Source organism: Poecile atricapillus, chromosome 1 (assembly GCF_030490865.1).
Source record: "Poecile atricapillus isolate bPoeAtr1 chromosome 1, bPoeAtr1.hap1, whole genome shotgun sequence".
NCBI classification, from domain to species: domain Eukaryota; kingdom Metazoa; phylum Chordata; class Aves; order Passeriformes; family Paridae; genus Poecile; species Poecile atricapillus.
Window position 1 is genome coordinate 13,242,779 of NC_081249.1, and position 14,387 is coordinate 13,257,165.

At 36.1% G+C, this 14,387-nt stretch overlaps 1 protein-coding gene across 2 annotated transcripts in view; it reads right to left on the bottom strand.

The window, feature by feature from the left end:
- Nucleotides 1–14,387, bottom strand: part of POLA1 (DNA polymerase alpha 1, catalytic subunit) — a 185,875-nt gene that overhangs the window by 92,143 nt on the left and 79,345 nt on the right. For both annotated transcript variants that reach the window (XM_058854715.1, XM_058854724.1), the window contains exons 33-34: nt 9,913–10,091; nt 8,065–8,196 (exon numbers count right to left, since the gene is read on the bottom strand). In XM_058854715.1, the coding sequence (XP_058710698.1) occupies nt 8,065–8,196; nt 9,913–10,091 (311 nt within the window). The remainder of the gene's footprint in view (nt 1–8,064; nt 8,197–9,912; nt 10,092–14,387) is intronic.

Sequence of the window (14,387 nt, forward strand, 5' to 3'; positions counted from 1 at the left end):
TACTTCTCTTGGCCACCATAAATGAAAAATTAGTAATTCCCCAGAAGTCTCACCCAGCTCAAGGGTCACTTTCCCCCTCCCACAGCACATGAATGAGCACACAAAGGCAGAAGTGTAGCTAAATGGTGCTGCCCAGACTCATTGCTCAGAGGTTTTTCCACATATATAAACTTAATTCCAGGAACCAAACTGAAAGGTCTGAAGTACTCTCCACTTGACAAGTTCAGTTCTCAAATACTGACCTACTCACCCATTTTTCCCTCGCTGCATCAAATACTAAACAGCTGCTTAGATGAAGTTAAATGAAAGTTTTTTAAATTATCTTCTAACTACAAAGCTTCCTTATGACAAGATTTTGAATACTGAAATAACTTCTATTGAGGAACACCTTATTTAATTTTTCTAAGAGTGTTTTATCAAAAAATAGAAGAGTGACTGAACATTGCTATAATTATTTTTGGCAACGGTATCTGCTTGAAACCAGAAAAAAAAGAAAATAATTCTTTAAACATCTAAGAGCAGGAGAAAAATAAACACCTGCAAAACCCATTCCCAATATGCCAAAAGCAAAAGCATTTTAGGGCAAACATAGATGAAGTTTTTCGCATGTGCCCTCCATTGTCTCCCAACCCCATGATTTTCTTATTCAATTATCTTTAGGAATGTGGACTATGAAAGACACATCAAACAAAACTGTTTACAAAAAGAAGGCAACTGAATGAAAAACAGTTTCCCAAATACTGTAAAATTTATTTCCAGCTTACTTTTGAAGCTGAAGGAAAATTCATTATAAAGATCGAGAAATTTTAGGATAGGTAATATAGATTTACTTCACTTATTACAAAACAATCTGTATTTTTTCCTTTTACATGCCGATTCAATTCTGAATTACCACAGATGGTGCCCCTTTAGGTTTTGGATTTTTAAAAAAGGGCTTAAATCAAGTTATTTTCACTTTCTAAAATCAGCAATCAACCATGGATCTCCATATCAATAATGAATTCTAAGAAAACATTTCTGATAAGCACATCACTTTTAGAAAACTTATTCTTAAGGATGGAACTATGTCCAGAGAAAACCAGATTTTAACTCTGGCTGTCCTGATAGATGCAAGGTGCCTGGGCACTGTAAGAATGCCTGGTTATACACACATCAACAGCATCAAGCATTCAAGCCCAACACAACTTGTGTACTTGTGTAATCTCTTGGCAAGCTGGAGATTTTTTATTAAAACAATGTCTACTAAAAGTTCTGTAGACTCATACAGACTCAAGCTGGTCTGGTATTTCAGTAATTGGTTGGTCCAAGTTACTATAGGCATTAACTACATCAGAATTCCATGAGAACTGGTGGTTTTAAGACTTACTTTATTCCTTATTCAGATTATTTGGACTCTTCCTTCTTGTAATGTCTCTAATTATAGACTAGTGGGATAATTTTCCATCAAACTTTAAATTGAACAGAAAAATCTAAAATTATTTAAAATGGCTCTCTAAAACTCCTGTAAAAAGAAAGATGAACAACAATCCGTTCAAGACCAGTGATTTTTTATAAACCCTCTTGTGATTCATTATTTGTTATTAAAATAGACTCAAAAGCAGAAAATCCTCAAAATCTATATAGTATCTGTAGCACTTCTGTCAATCCAAGGTATCCAAAGGAGGACACATTTGCTCACTCTCTCTCAAGCACCACCAGTAATGCCATTGTAGCAGATCTCTCCACAAGATGCACAGATATGCACAAGATTTTAAATTCTTGGCCACAGAATCTCATAACAAATGCTGTACAAATGTAGCTGGTACACCACAGCTACACACTTTGTAGTCAGTTTAAAGCCAGATCAGATACACTGAGCAACAACTGCGTCCCTCTACTGCAGCACAAACCTGCTCTCCAAGTGTTGCTGAAATTCATCATTGCTTTGACCGGGGCAACAGATCAGTTCCAACAGAGTACCTTCAAAGACTGTGCTTTCTGTAATCCTCTGAAGACAGCAACATCTTGTTATTAGATGAGTGATTCAATCACCTAGGTAAACATTACACACTTGGTGGCAATCATAACCACAACCATATTTACCTCCAGGCACACTTCCTGTAACACGGTGTTCACAATACTGTCATTTATAAGCCTAAGCAGATAAATTATTGTGATAATAAGTCCTTACATTCCTGCATTCTACCTACAGAGGAAATTACAAAGTTAGTTTTTACTCTATTGAAGCAATCCACATTTCTCAGAACCTGATCCATGCGGTGGCCAGCCTGGGGAGCCTTTTCTACAAAGAGCTGACAGAGATATCTAGTGTCATTAAGCCTTCTCTGGCAAGGTCCCAGACTAGGGACTAAGTACAGATTCTGCTTCTTTGCTTATGTTAACTCATTCTCAGTGGCAAAAATTTGGAGTGCATAGTCATACTCAGCCTCTCTCAAGCACCTGCGAGATGGATGCATGTCCGTCACGACTGGTAAAATCCCATGAGGAGAGTTAAACCCTTTGTAAAGACATATCGATCATTACTTTGAAACACTTCACTAAAAATCATATTGATGCTGGAAGTCTGAACCAAACAATTCCTTTACAGGGCAGATCATGGAGAAGTTGCAGTAATAGCGAATCGATTCCAGTTAATGGACTCGATGAGTGCTGTGACAAATAACTGCTTTCTCATCCCCAAAATGCACTACACACCATGACCAAAAGGGTTATCTTTTATTATTCAATAAACATAAATTATGATAGATTACACTTTCATAAGGTAGAATACTGACTGCCCTGTTCAATAATCAAGGTATTTCTAACTTCCGCCTAGTAAACCAAAACTTGATTCCAAACAAAACTCATTTGTCATCCTCAATCAAGGAGAGGATCACAAAATACTGCTGTGGAGAGGAGGAGGAAATTCCTGGTAATCTGGTAGCAACCACCCTTCTCTCTCTCTCAGGTTCCCAGTAAACTGTGAATGAAATCACATTAATATTTTATCTTTCAATCCAATCGCTCTCAATTCTCCCTTGACTTGGAAGGTTTCAGTACTAAAAATAAACATCTCTGTTTCTGTATGTATAAACCAAAATACAAGCTCAAACTTGGAAAATACTCAGAAACCTATTTCCACACATACAGAAATGGCTGAAAATAATCCCTGGAGTTAATCTGAAGGTAGAACCTAGCTCTCTGATTCTGCCTACTGCATCAGCTGGTGTCACAATTCTGGTCCCAACTATTCTTCCTCACATGCCCATATAATTCTAGTACTAATAGCACAGCAATAAATAAAATATTGTACTATTACCACTATGAAACACCTTTCCCTCACACTTCCCTCACACCAAAGAGATCTCTTATCCCTACCCACCCACCAAACAAAAACACTTTCAATGCACGACTCTTGTGAGAACATGATTACAGAAGTCATCACCATCATCTACAATCATTTTTTCACCTGTTCATGTGGTGCACACCTGAGGGTTCTTGGCAATACACTTCACTGAGGTGTGAGAAATTTCAGGTTCAGAACGAGCCCTGTCATCTTTCTTCTCTTAAGCAAATATGCCACGCAATCCCAAAACCTGTGTGAATGCCATGGCCTCTTATGTTATCTTATTTATAAATATTTTACTTTTTTAAGTGCACAAAATACTAATGCAAATGCTTTGAACATATACACAAGAGTCAGAACAGCAATTCAAAGATCTTGAAGATGCTTTTATACTGCGACCTAATGTGCAAGCAGTAGACCACCCCACCACAGGCAAGAAATGAGAAATTTTGAGGGCTATTGAACACTGAATTTTCACAGCTGAACAGTATAAAGTTATTTAGTAGTGTTCAATAGCCTTCAAACTCTCTTCTGCCTGAGGGTTACAGTGGTCCAGTAGAAAAAGACTGCAAAACAAAAACACTGCAATACAGGTTGGACCAAGATTTTTTCGGTATTTTTTAAAAACCCTTTTAAAGTTCACATCATTTTATGTGTTTTGAAAAATAGACAGTTCTACAGATGTCACACACTATTAATCAGACAGCATAGATAGAGCATCTATATAAAAGCAGATTTGAACCAATAAAGATACTAACAATACTACAGGTGTATACGTGTATTAAAAAGCAAAAAAAATATTAAAAACCTGCTCCTTCAGGGACACCAGCTTCTAAGTCCAACCAGATCCATATGAATTTTGCTACTGCAGAAATGGCGTATGTAAGATATTGGGGGCTTTTATTCAATTTCTTTTAGCTGGCAAAACTAACACCTCAACAGCTGGGTAAGATATGGGATTAATTTTATTGTCATGAATATTGACTTTTACAGGGCTTTTTAAAAGGGGATCTAAGAGTTGGCATTTGTTTACCAAGCGTACAAAAATGAGCATTTAAATATTCCAGTGGGAAACACAAAACAGGTTCCAACACAATAATTAGATTCACTTACTATAAATGAAATGACATCCTGCTTAAGGAAAAAAGTTGGTCAGTTTTTCCATTTACGCTTGCATATTTCAGCTTTTACCCATTCCCCTAGCATGGATGTTTCATTGATGGCTGAGGGTAACACTTCAAAAATGAACTAGCTAAACAAACTTCCCAGCAGCACTTGACAGAGCTACACCTATTCTTCCCCATTTCCAAAGCAGTACAGAATTAATTACCAGTTCTATGGATCTATTGTAAGTATAATAGACTAAAGAGCTATCACAGACACATTTATTGTAAAAGCACAATCCCAAGAGTGTCTAGTAGAGGGCCAAAACGATTAACACAAATGCTTTGTCAGATCAAAGATAAAACCTGCACCGCCCAATTGAGGAATGAATTAGAACAGTGGGTTATCTTTCAAATTAACCAGGGCAGTTAGTGAGGAAAATTTCATGAAAGTGTAATTCTTAGCCTTTGTGAATCCACACAGCAGGCATTCTGCCAGCTGACAAGATGATGAAATTTTCATGCTTAAAAAAGCCCTCTTCATTTCCCAATTTAGATTAGCTAGCGTTTCTCTCTCTTTTCATCTATTTGCTCTTCTGAAGCAGAATTAAAAAAAAAAAAAAGCACACAACAGGATCAATCTCTCATAGAATAAATGCATTTCTGAGAAGAAATAAAATCTTTCCATGTAATTTTAAAATATATTTACTCATAAGAGTAAGATTATCAAAATTGGTATTGTTAATATCATTAAGAAATCTGTAAATACTGGAGCAATGGTAAATATGTTTTGGAAGTCAAACAACACATACCAATGTTTAATGGAAAAAAAATGATTGCAGAAGCAGATATTTTCATATAAAGGCGAGTCATTTACAAAAACAAAGGGATTGTAGCAGGCTCACAAAATTCTATTTATGCCCTTACATTTGCATCTTTTTAAAGGAACGTAGTATATCATGATTGTATTTATTTATTTAACCCAGTTTCATGTGCCAAAAAGGGCAAGTAGATTTTCTACTTTTAGATTTTATGGCACTCCCCCTTGCCCCTAAATTTATACAGCCACATATAAAGCATTTCAATAGACTAAAGGAAAAAACAAGCAACATCTTGAACACTTAAACACTTTAAAAAAAATCTGATTCAAAGCTCACTGAAAGAAAAGTACACTTATTTATCTCAGTGAGCTGTGGATCAGGCTGAAAGGCTCTTGATAGAGCTGTATTCATAAAAGGCAGCTCATTATTTACAGGTTAAAAACCACATTTTCGCATTTTACATTTTTGTATTATTTGCCATTTGATGAATATATAAACAAAATAATTTTTAAAAAATTTTTAAAATGGAGTGACAATATATTTGACCCTTATAAATTGGTGTTTCTGTGCCCTTTAAATACAATTACTACAATAGGAGACTATTTAATAAGAGCCTGAAAGTTTCATTAAATGTTTTGTTCAGACAGTTCTTTGCCATAATACTTCTGGGTGTGTCTTTATAGTTTATAGGATTATATATATTAGTGCAAACACCCATTTGATGGATTTCAACTCCAGCTGTTATACAGTCACTACAAGTATTGGATGAAAGGAATAAACTAAAAGTCTTAGCATCTGATTTTCTAGGAGCTAACAAGACACTTGCCCAACTCCATGAAAAGTCCTTTTGTAAAAAGAAAATTAATGTGCAATCTGGAAATTACTCTCACATTTCCAGAGTCTGAATGTATTGCACAGTAAAACAATGACTTTAAGCCTGATTATAGCTAACTAGTTTAAAAGTAAATTCTCACTATTAAAAAAAAAAAAAAAATCTGAAGCTTTTACTTACATGGACAAATAATTTTCTTTTTAATTATCTTCATTATCCAATATACCATGTAGTAAGATACTTAATAGATTTATGTAAGCAAATTATGATGTTCAATATTCAAACATTACAGTTTGGTTCATAGTTTGGTCTTAAAAGAAGACAAAAGAACAACCAAAATATAAACAGAACAGCGCAAAACATTAAATCACTTTTTGTTCTTATCAGCAGTAAGAACTTCTCCTGCCCTTAAAGGCATCTTTCTTCATACAAGTTTACTATTATATCTCTTCTGCACGTGTTTTCAAACACTTTATATGTCTGAAATTATTTAGCATGTGGCACAGTCTATGTACATATATCGAATCTAAAAAGCAATTTTCATGTAAAAACAGTCGGTGTAAATATATTACTTAGACCCATTATTTAATAACACTTTAATAAAATGATAATTTTGCAGACAGGTGGGCTTTGCAATAAAGTAACATGAGATCTCACATTTTGGTGACTTTACCTGTCCAAGTCATCTTTAACTTCAAGGGAAAGGAACAATCTATCTCTACCTTGTGAAATAATGCTTCAATTTAAATAGTCTTAGAAAGTTTTGTGCTTCTTTTGATGCTAAGATCTTCAAAAGAAGTGTTTTTACCTTCAGAAATTATTAGGCTTTCAAAAGAGTTTAGAAAACACTCACCTATAATTGCAATAAGAACTAGTACAGAAGAAAGATAACACAAAACATACACTTTAATACACTTGCACTTAGTATTAAACCACAGTAATAATTCTTAGTATTGTAGCTGCTGTTTGCAAAAGAACTCTGTAATACTTAAGAAAACACACAATAAATTCAGCACATCATTTAAATTTGGTACGGGCCAAATTTTCAAAAACAATTTACTTTTTTGGGTGTACCAAAAGTTATGAGCACATAAAGGTTATGAATGTCTTAAAAATTAATGTCCATCCTGCAGCTGTGTAAGCAGGCAGTGTTGGATAATCAAAACAAGCAGCCAGGCAATAGCATGAGATGCTCTATGAAAATTTGACCAAAATAGCTAGATGCCAGTACACAAAATATGATGCTTCTAGCATATTAGAAACGCAAAACATATTGATGTAAGTTAAAAAGCATGGTGGGTTTTCTCCTAACGCTGGACAGTGAGAGGACAGGAATTTTAAATACTACACCTTTTTTCCCTACAATGCCATACAAAGCTAACCACTACCACTGGCACTTTGGATTTCTTGCATTACCCCTCAAAAAACCAGAACTATATCGATTTAATTAACTACTCATCTTTCTCCTCATTTTTTCCCTTCCCAGTCATTACTAAGAAAGATTTATAGTATCTCCCTTCTCCAAATTCTCCAAAGAATTTTTACAGAACTATATTTGGGTTCCCTTTTCACAATGAAAGACAATATATATCAATTTGAGTTGAAGAAAGAGAATCATATTTAAATTACATGAGAAACTGGTATCTACATATTTGATAGGCTTCACAGATTTTCCTAAAAGCATTGAGTTAATGCACTCTGGCTAAAAATCTGGAAAACAGACAGCTACTAGATCTGTAATAATGCTGACACACAGTTACAAAAATGTAAATATATCTAACTATCTTGAAGATGAACCGAGAAAACAAACATCCTAAATTACTTTTTTAATTCACTGATTGTTTTATTTTCAGAAAGTTGGGGGTTGATGTTGCATGCTGCTACCTTACACAACACAAAAGAAGGCTAACATGACAGTCACTAAAAACTCAGTGCTACTTCAAAAACTCATTTCATATAGCAGAGTATTTTCCGCATACTTACACTGTAGTATTTTCTGAGGTAGCGTCTAATGTCCAGCAGTAACTTGTTGTTCATTTGAACCACATAGCTGAAAGGAGGCTCGTCACATTCTGTCTTGCTGCACCTTTGCAAGCTGGGTTCAATAAATCGCCCCTGTAAACCAAAGTGTAAAAACAGCATCATTATGACAGATGATGGAAATAGATGTTACCACAGGAGTTTAGACAAAATACCTATATCTTTAAAAGTAATAGTCTTAAAGGGCCCATAATATCTAGACCTTCTTTCTTCCCATCATGGTTGGCCATACCCATATGGGAAAACCGCAGAGGAGAAATAATTTCATTCTGCTCTTAAGGAAAGCTCTTTTAGAGAACACACCACTAAGTTAATAATTCTAGAGATGTTGAGTAAAAAAAAAATATCTGTGGACAAATGATGCTCCCCCATCTCCACCAAAAAACTCCAGGTTTATCGTTTTATCAGAGACAAGCTTCGGCCTCAGTCTACTGATCAGAACTTTGAAATCAACCTGATAGATACTAATTATGAAATTACCAACAGGGCTGTAGAGACAAACCTCATTAAAGAAAAAATCACATTATCATCTTTCATTTTCTGCAAGTTCAAAAAACAGCTCTTATAGTTTTGTACCATCTCATTACCTTATTTTCAAAACCTTCTGAACACCTGACATTAAAATGTTAGGACTTGGAAGTGTGTGAACAGCTAAAATTAAGCTTGTGTAATTCTCACTAATATAACACCAGTCTGGCAGGCTGGACACTCATGCAGCTTTCAGAAAACTTTCCTTCAAGGTAAGACTGTTGTGAGCCATCTTGGCTAAACCTCCACTCACAACACTAATTAATTCCAGGTGAAATAGAGGGGATTTTTGGCTTGGTTTCAGGATTTCTTCTGTTCTGTTTGGTGGTGGGGATATATTTTTTTTAACGAGTTTGACACACACTCCTCTCCAGCTAGCCCATCTGCAACTTGTCAAGTCTACATGCAATTAACTGTCTTATTTACAGCTGCGATGAACAAAAGTCAAGGATTCACAAAGTATCACTCGATTTGTGTGTCTTTTCCTCTTGCTTCCAAAGACTGCTTTATTTTGATTCAAAAAAATGCAAAACATCTGCTGTTTGTCCAAATTAACTTAAAATAATTACTTTTAATTTAGATAAAAGATTTATTTGCTTTCAGTTTCAAGGTTTTCACTACTCTGAAGCTTGCTAATTTGCCGATGACTAATATATACATAACATGCTGTAGAGTTAAATACTTGGCCCTCTTTCAAGTCGTGATCCAAGGTCAGAGATACATTTTTTGGCAGAACTTCTCAACAAGAATGTTGTACCCCTATGACTTTTTATTCAATTCACAGAGAAAGAAGGAAAGATAACACAGAAAAATCTTACTGTCAAGAAGGGAGGTGGGATGTAGCAAGATAAACACAAGTTTAAAAAGCACTTTGTTCCAATTATTATGATTTAGGGTAAGAAACTGCCATTGCTATACAAAAGTTTTATTAAATAGAGAACTGGAAGTTACTAAGGTGCTAAGATAAGGATTCCTTTAAAAAGTGACAGCAACAATCATTCACGACTGTGGGCAAACAGATTAATGAAGCCAGAAAATCTCACATGTTCTGCAAGACGATGCAGCTGAAATGCAAAAATGGGAAAATATCTCAGCACTATCCTATCAGCAATTATCTGCTTCAAAGCTATAAATAGGAGGAGAACTAAAACAATATGGTATCTTCTACATCATATGAATCCCGTCTAAAAAGCTGTTCTCCCTACAAGCATTTTTCTCCCTCACCAGTGAGCAGAAACGAAACAAACAAAAAAACCAACTAACCGAACCATCAAAGACATTGTCATAAATATTTTCCGTTCCGCATTTGAGGCAGCAAAACTTGAATCTTTCACAATCCCTATATTTCTCCTCATCAGTGAGCTGAGCTGGGCCACCAACCAAGGCATCATTCTCATCTTTATGGTAATGGTGATGGACTCTGAATTGGGAGGGATCCAGTCCTATTAATAAGAAACAAAAATTTCAAAAGACTAAGAGGTCAACCATGCAAGCAGGCTTATTTTTTATATGCTTGGTGAAGCAGATTCAAAAGAAAGTTACAAAATGTAAATTCAGAAGCTGAAAATCTCTCCTTAGCAAAACTTCCTCTATAAAACATAAATACATTCTACAATTTTTAACCATGAATAAAGGTTCACGAGACATGAAGAAATCATCTTACTTATCTTCTTACGCAAGATTGCTTTATAAATAAAACAAGCACACTGCATTATCATGGGAGTATGCACGAGAACATTTTGTTTCTGAGGAAACCACTCCTAACGGATAGCTTTATTGTTATTTTCTTCTCAAGTTACACTGAAAATATTTCAATAAAAATGTGCATCGTTATTAAGAAACAGTCTTTAAATCAAAATGGCACCATTAAAACCAAAAACAGAGAATAAAAACCCCATTAAAGAAACGCGGGTGCACTGCTATTACCAACTCCTTCAAGTCCGTACACAACTGCCAACTCTGATTTCAATGCAGTGGTCGATTTCATTTTGGCTCAGTGGTTAACAGCATGGAGGTTTCAATCTAATGCAGTGGTTAAAATTCAGCAGCAGCATTTAAAACCGCAGCGCTGGAGACAAAGTGCTTTATTTTTGATTGCCAGAACTCAAGATTTTAAACAAATAAATACACAAAAGAGATCCCAGAAATACTGATTCAACCACAAATAAGTAAATAAGTAAGCAAGCACGAAGTTCACTGTTCTAGGAATAAGACTGCCAGAGTAAACTTAATAAAAATCCTCAAGTTTTGTCATCCTTTGTCATGTGCAACATTTTAAAAGCCCATGCATCTCATTTACAGGGTTTTTTTGTTAAGTTCAGGAAAAAACACATGTTGGGAAAAAAACTTAATCAAATGAGCACGAAGGAGAAACCCTTCAGAAAACTATGGCTCATTTTAGCAGTAAAATAAAAAGATCAGAGAAGCACTTGAAAAAATATTTTTAACAGACATTAAGCCAAGTAACAGATTACCATGTATTAAACCATATCCTGTATAAAATTCAGTTAAAAAAATGTAATAATTCCTATAAGAAATGTAACAAAGATTATAAATGGAAAGTGAAGCTTCACCTTATTATTAACTGTACTGTGATACTTAAAGACAACAGTTAGGAACAATATTCAGTTAAACCATGCAAATATTATTGAACTTATAAAACAATTGTATTATACAGGCAGATATGTCTGACTTTAATACCACTACTCTGAATTTTTATATTGCAATCTTAAACAAATTCAAGCACAAAGAAAAATTCCATTGCCAAGTAAGTTTATTTGGCTCTTGATAGAATATGGGTTTCACTAAAATTTATTCAATCTTCCCAATTTTGTCCAAAGAAAAAAAAAATGTCAATGCATAAAGGTAACAATTCACCTCCAGGAGGTTTCTAAACTTTAATATAGTTCTCCACTATTAATTTAAAGAAAAAGCATACAAAGCAAAATACACTGCTAATAGCATGTTTTACACTTTAATACACATGGTATCCCCCAAGAAAGATTCTTTGGGGGTTTTTTCTGTTTCTCTCTCTTTTTCTTTTTTTTAAATAAAGGGGTTGATAATATATCTGTAGCACACAAGTAGTAGATAAAACATTTAAAAAGGGAACTGGATTCAAATTTTGTAAAAAATCAAGTATGTAGTAGGTTGGATCTAAGACAGTAATGGTGAAAACAAAAATTCTCAGTTTACTCTGAGCTCAGAAGTGGAATGAAAAAACATCATTCCAACTTTCTGATACAGATACCATTACAGTTCAGCTAGAAATCATTGGTTGTTTTCTGAAAGGCAAATATGGAGCAAAGTAGCCCACTAAAAGATAAAAGGAGACAAATTCTGGTCTTCAAGACAATTGCAGTTTTCCAACAATGAGCCAAAGACAGTGACAGTAAACACTGGTCATTTAATATTAATTTAATGGGAAAAAAAAAAATCATTGTGAGAATTTAAATCACACCTATCTCTGAACTTTTTTAGATGTTTTGGCTGGAAAAAACAAAAAAATAAAATATTCTGCTGAACCGAGCATACATCTAAGTTTTTGTGTGCAAACACCCACAGTGAAATAAAAGGGTCTACAAATCAGGCTTTTAAAGAACATGTCTACCTTAATTATCTTGTGGAATTGGGAACTATTTTATCTATTATCTCCTTTCAGGAATAGCTAGTTGGTTCAGTTAATCCATTTCAGCACCCTAACTGGTATCCCCTCGGACCAGGTCACACTGGTCACATTATTTTACTTGGTACACAAAACAGGGACTATCTAATAGGGAGGTGGAAAAAAATTAATATCTGGTTTTGGTAATTTTGAAATTAATAGGTTGAGACTAATCAGTGAACTGTAAACTTTTTTTTTTTTCTTTTTCTTTTTTTTTTTTACCCTCATGACATCACAAGAAAATAAAAATCAAAGGTACTTTGACTTACTCTGACATGAAAAAGTCTTCAGGGCTATCATTAAATTACCTGCACTGCAGGTAAGCTTTATCACTTCGCCAAAACTACAAGCCTGGATGCAGGACAAAGCACTGCAACATTCCAAACTTGCTGACGAACGCAGTGTGATCAAACTAATTAATAAAACTAAGTTCGGGGAATTGTTCCTGACTTTTTTAATAGAATTAATAAAACCATTACAAACTGGCAAGCAAAGCGGATCACTCAAGAACCTTGAAAAAACGGTCAGAGATTTCTACCAAACGCAGTATTTTAAAAGCAGCATTTCTGCGGATCGCTCGGGCACTTCCTTCCCCCGCACTCCCTCACGCAGGGGCTCCGCGGGAGCGCCGCGGGGCAGTGCGGGGCCGGGGGCCGTGCCCGGGTCAGTTCCCGGGGGCCGTGCCCAGGGCTGTTCCCGGGGGCCGTGCCCAGGGCTGTTCCCGGGGGCCGTGCTCGGAGGCTGCTCCCGGGGGCCGTGCCCGGGATGCCGCATTCCAGCCGCAGGTGCTCGGGGGCCGGGAGTTCTGCCCGCACCTTCCCCCAGGGAGCCCGCGCGGGAGGCCGGGAATCGCAGCCGGTGCTGCCACCCCGCGGCCGGCGCCGCGCACTGCAGCGGGGCCCGCTGGGCCGGGGCCGCCCGCCCGGCCGGGCTGTTCTTTATTCATTCACATCAGTATTGCTTCTTTTATTCATTCATCTTAGAGTTATTTCTTTTATTCATTCATATTTTTACTCTTTTATTCATTCAGAGCGCCCAACGCGCTTTAACGATTCTCAGGTTTTGAGCAGGTCTGGAGCACCTCTAAAAACTCAGCCAGACCACAAACAGCCAGACCACAAACAGCAAAGTTCACATGCTCTAGGGCTAATTATCGTATTGTCATGAAGTTTCGTCATTACTTTAATTTTCATCACTGGCCTCTCACTTCACTCCCTGCTGTGAGGTAAACAACAAAAAAGTTAAAACCTGAGGTAAATTCTGCATGCCACAAGGAAAAGCATCCACCCTGGTTTCTGTCTGGAGAGTTCGAGCAGCTGCTACCCACTATATTAAAGATACTTAAACGATTCTCTAATAATATTTTTTTAAAAGGACAGTAAAAAACCCCAATATATTTGGTGCTGGTGGGTTTCTTTACAAGAAGCAGTTAGCACACAGACACAATGTCAAAGCAGGGAGCAGTACTGGGAAGTGCTCTTCATGACAAGCTTCATCAGGACCCAGTAATGACTCCCTAAAATCAGACAGCCTTCCTAACAAATGCCCAGTGCCAAGCAATCTGCAGAGCACCAATGTGCACATCCCTCTGTAAGGCAGCAGAACACATCTCTTTCAGAACATCATGACACTGTCTAGGACAGCAGCCATCAACTTCCATCGTTTGAAGCAAATAATATTATGTAGTAACAGTTACAAAAGTCCCATGATTGAAGAACTCTGCTTCCATAACGTCTGCTTATTTCTGGCAACACACAAAGAAGGTAAAACTTTACTTTGAAACAAGGAGCAGTACTTAAATATTAACAAAAAAACCTGATTTGAAATACAGTAAGAGAATTGCTGTGCCATACAGTTCTTCTGGTTTAAAAGCAAAATATCCTAAGGATGAATTAAGGTCTCCAAGATTCAGGAAGATCAGATTTATTAAATTACATAACTGGCTAGATTGCACACTTTATTTAGTTTTACAAACCGAGACAATCCTCATCTTGTCACTGCATTTCCTCAGAAACTTCAAAACAAAGAGAGTAAATGCAGGAGTATGCCCATGACGTTCTTGTTTTTAGGAACA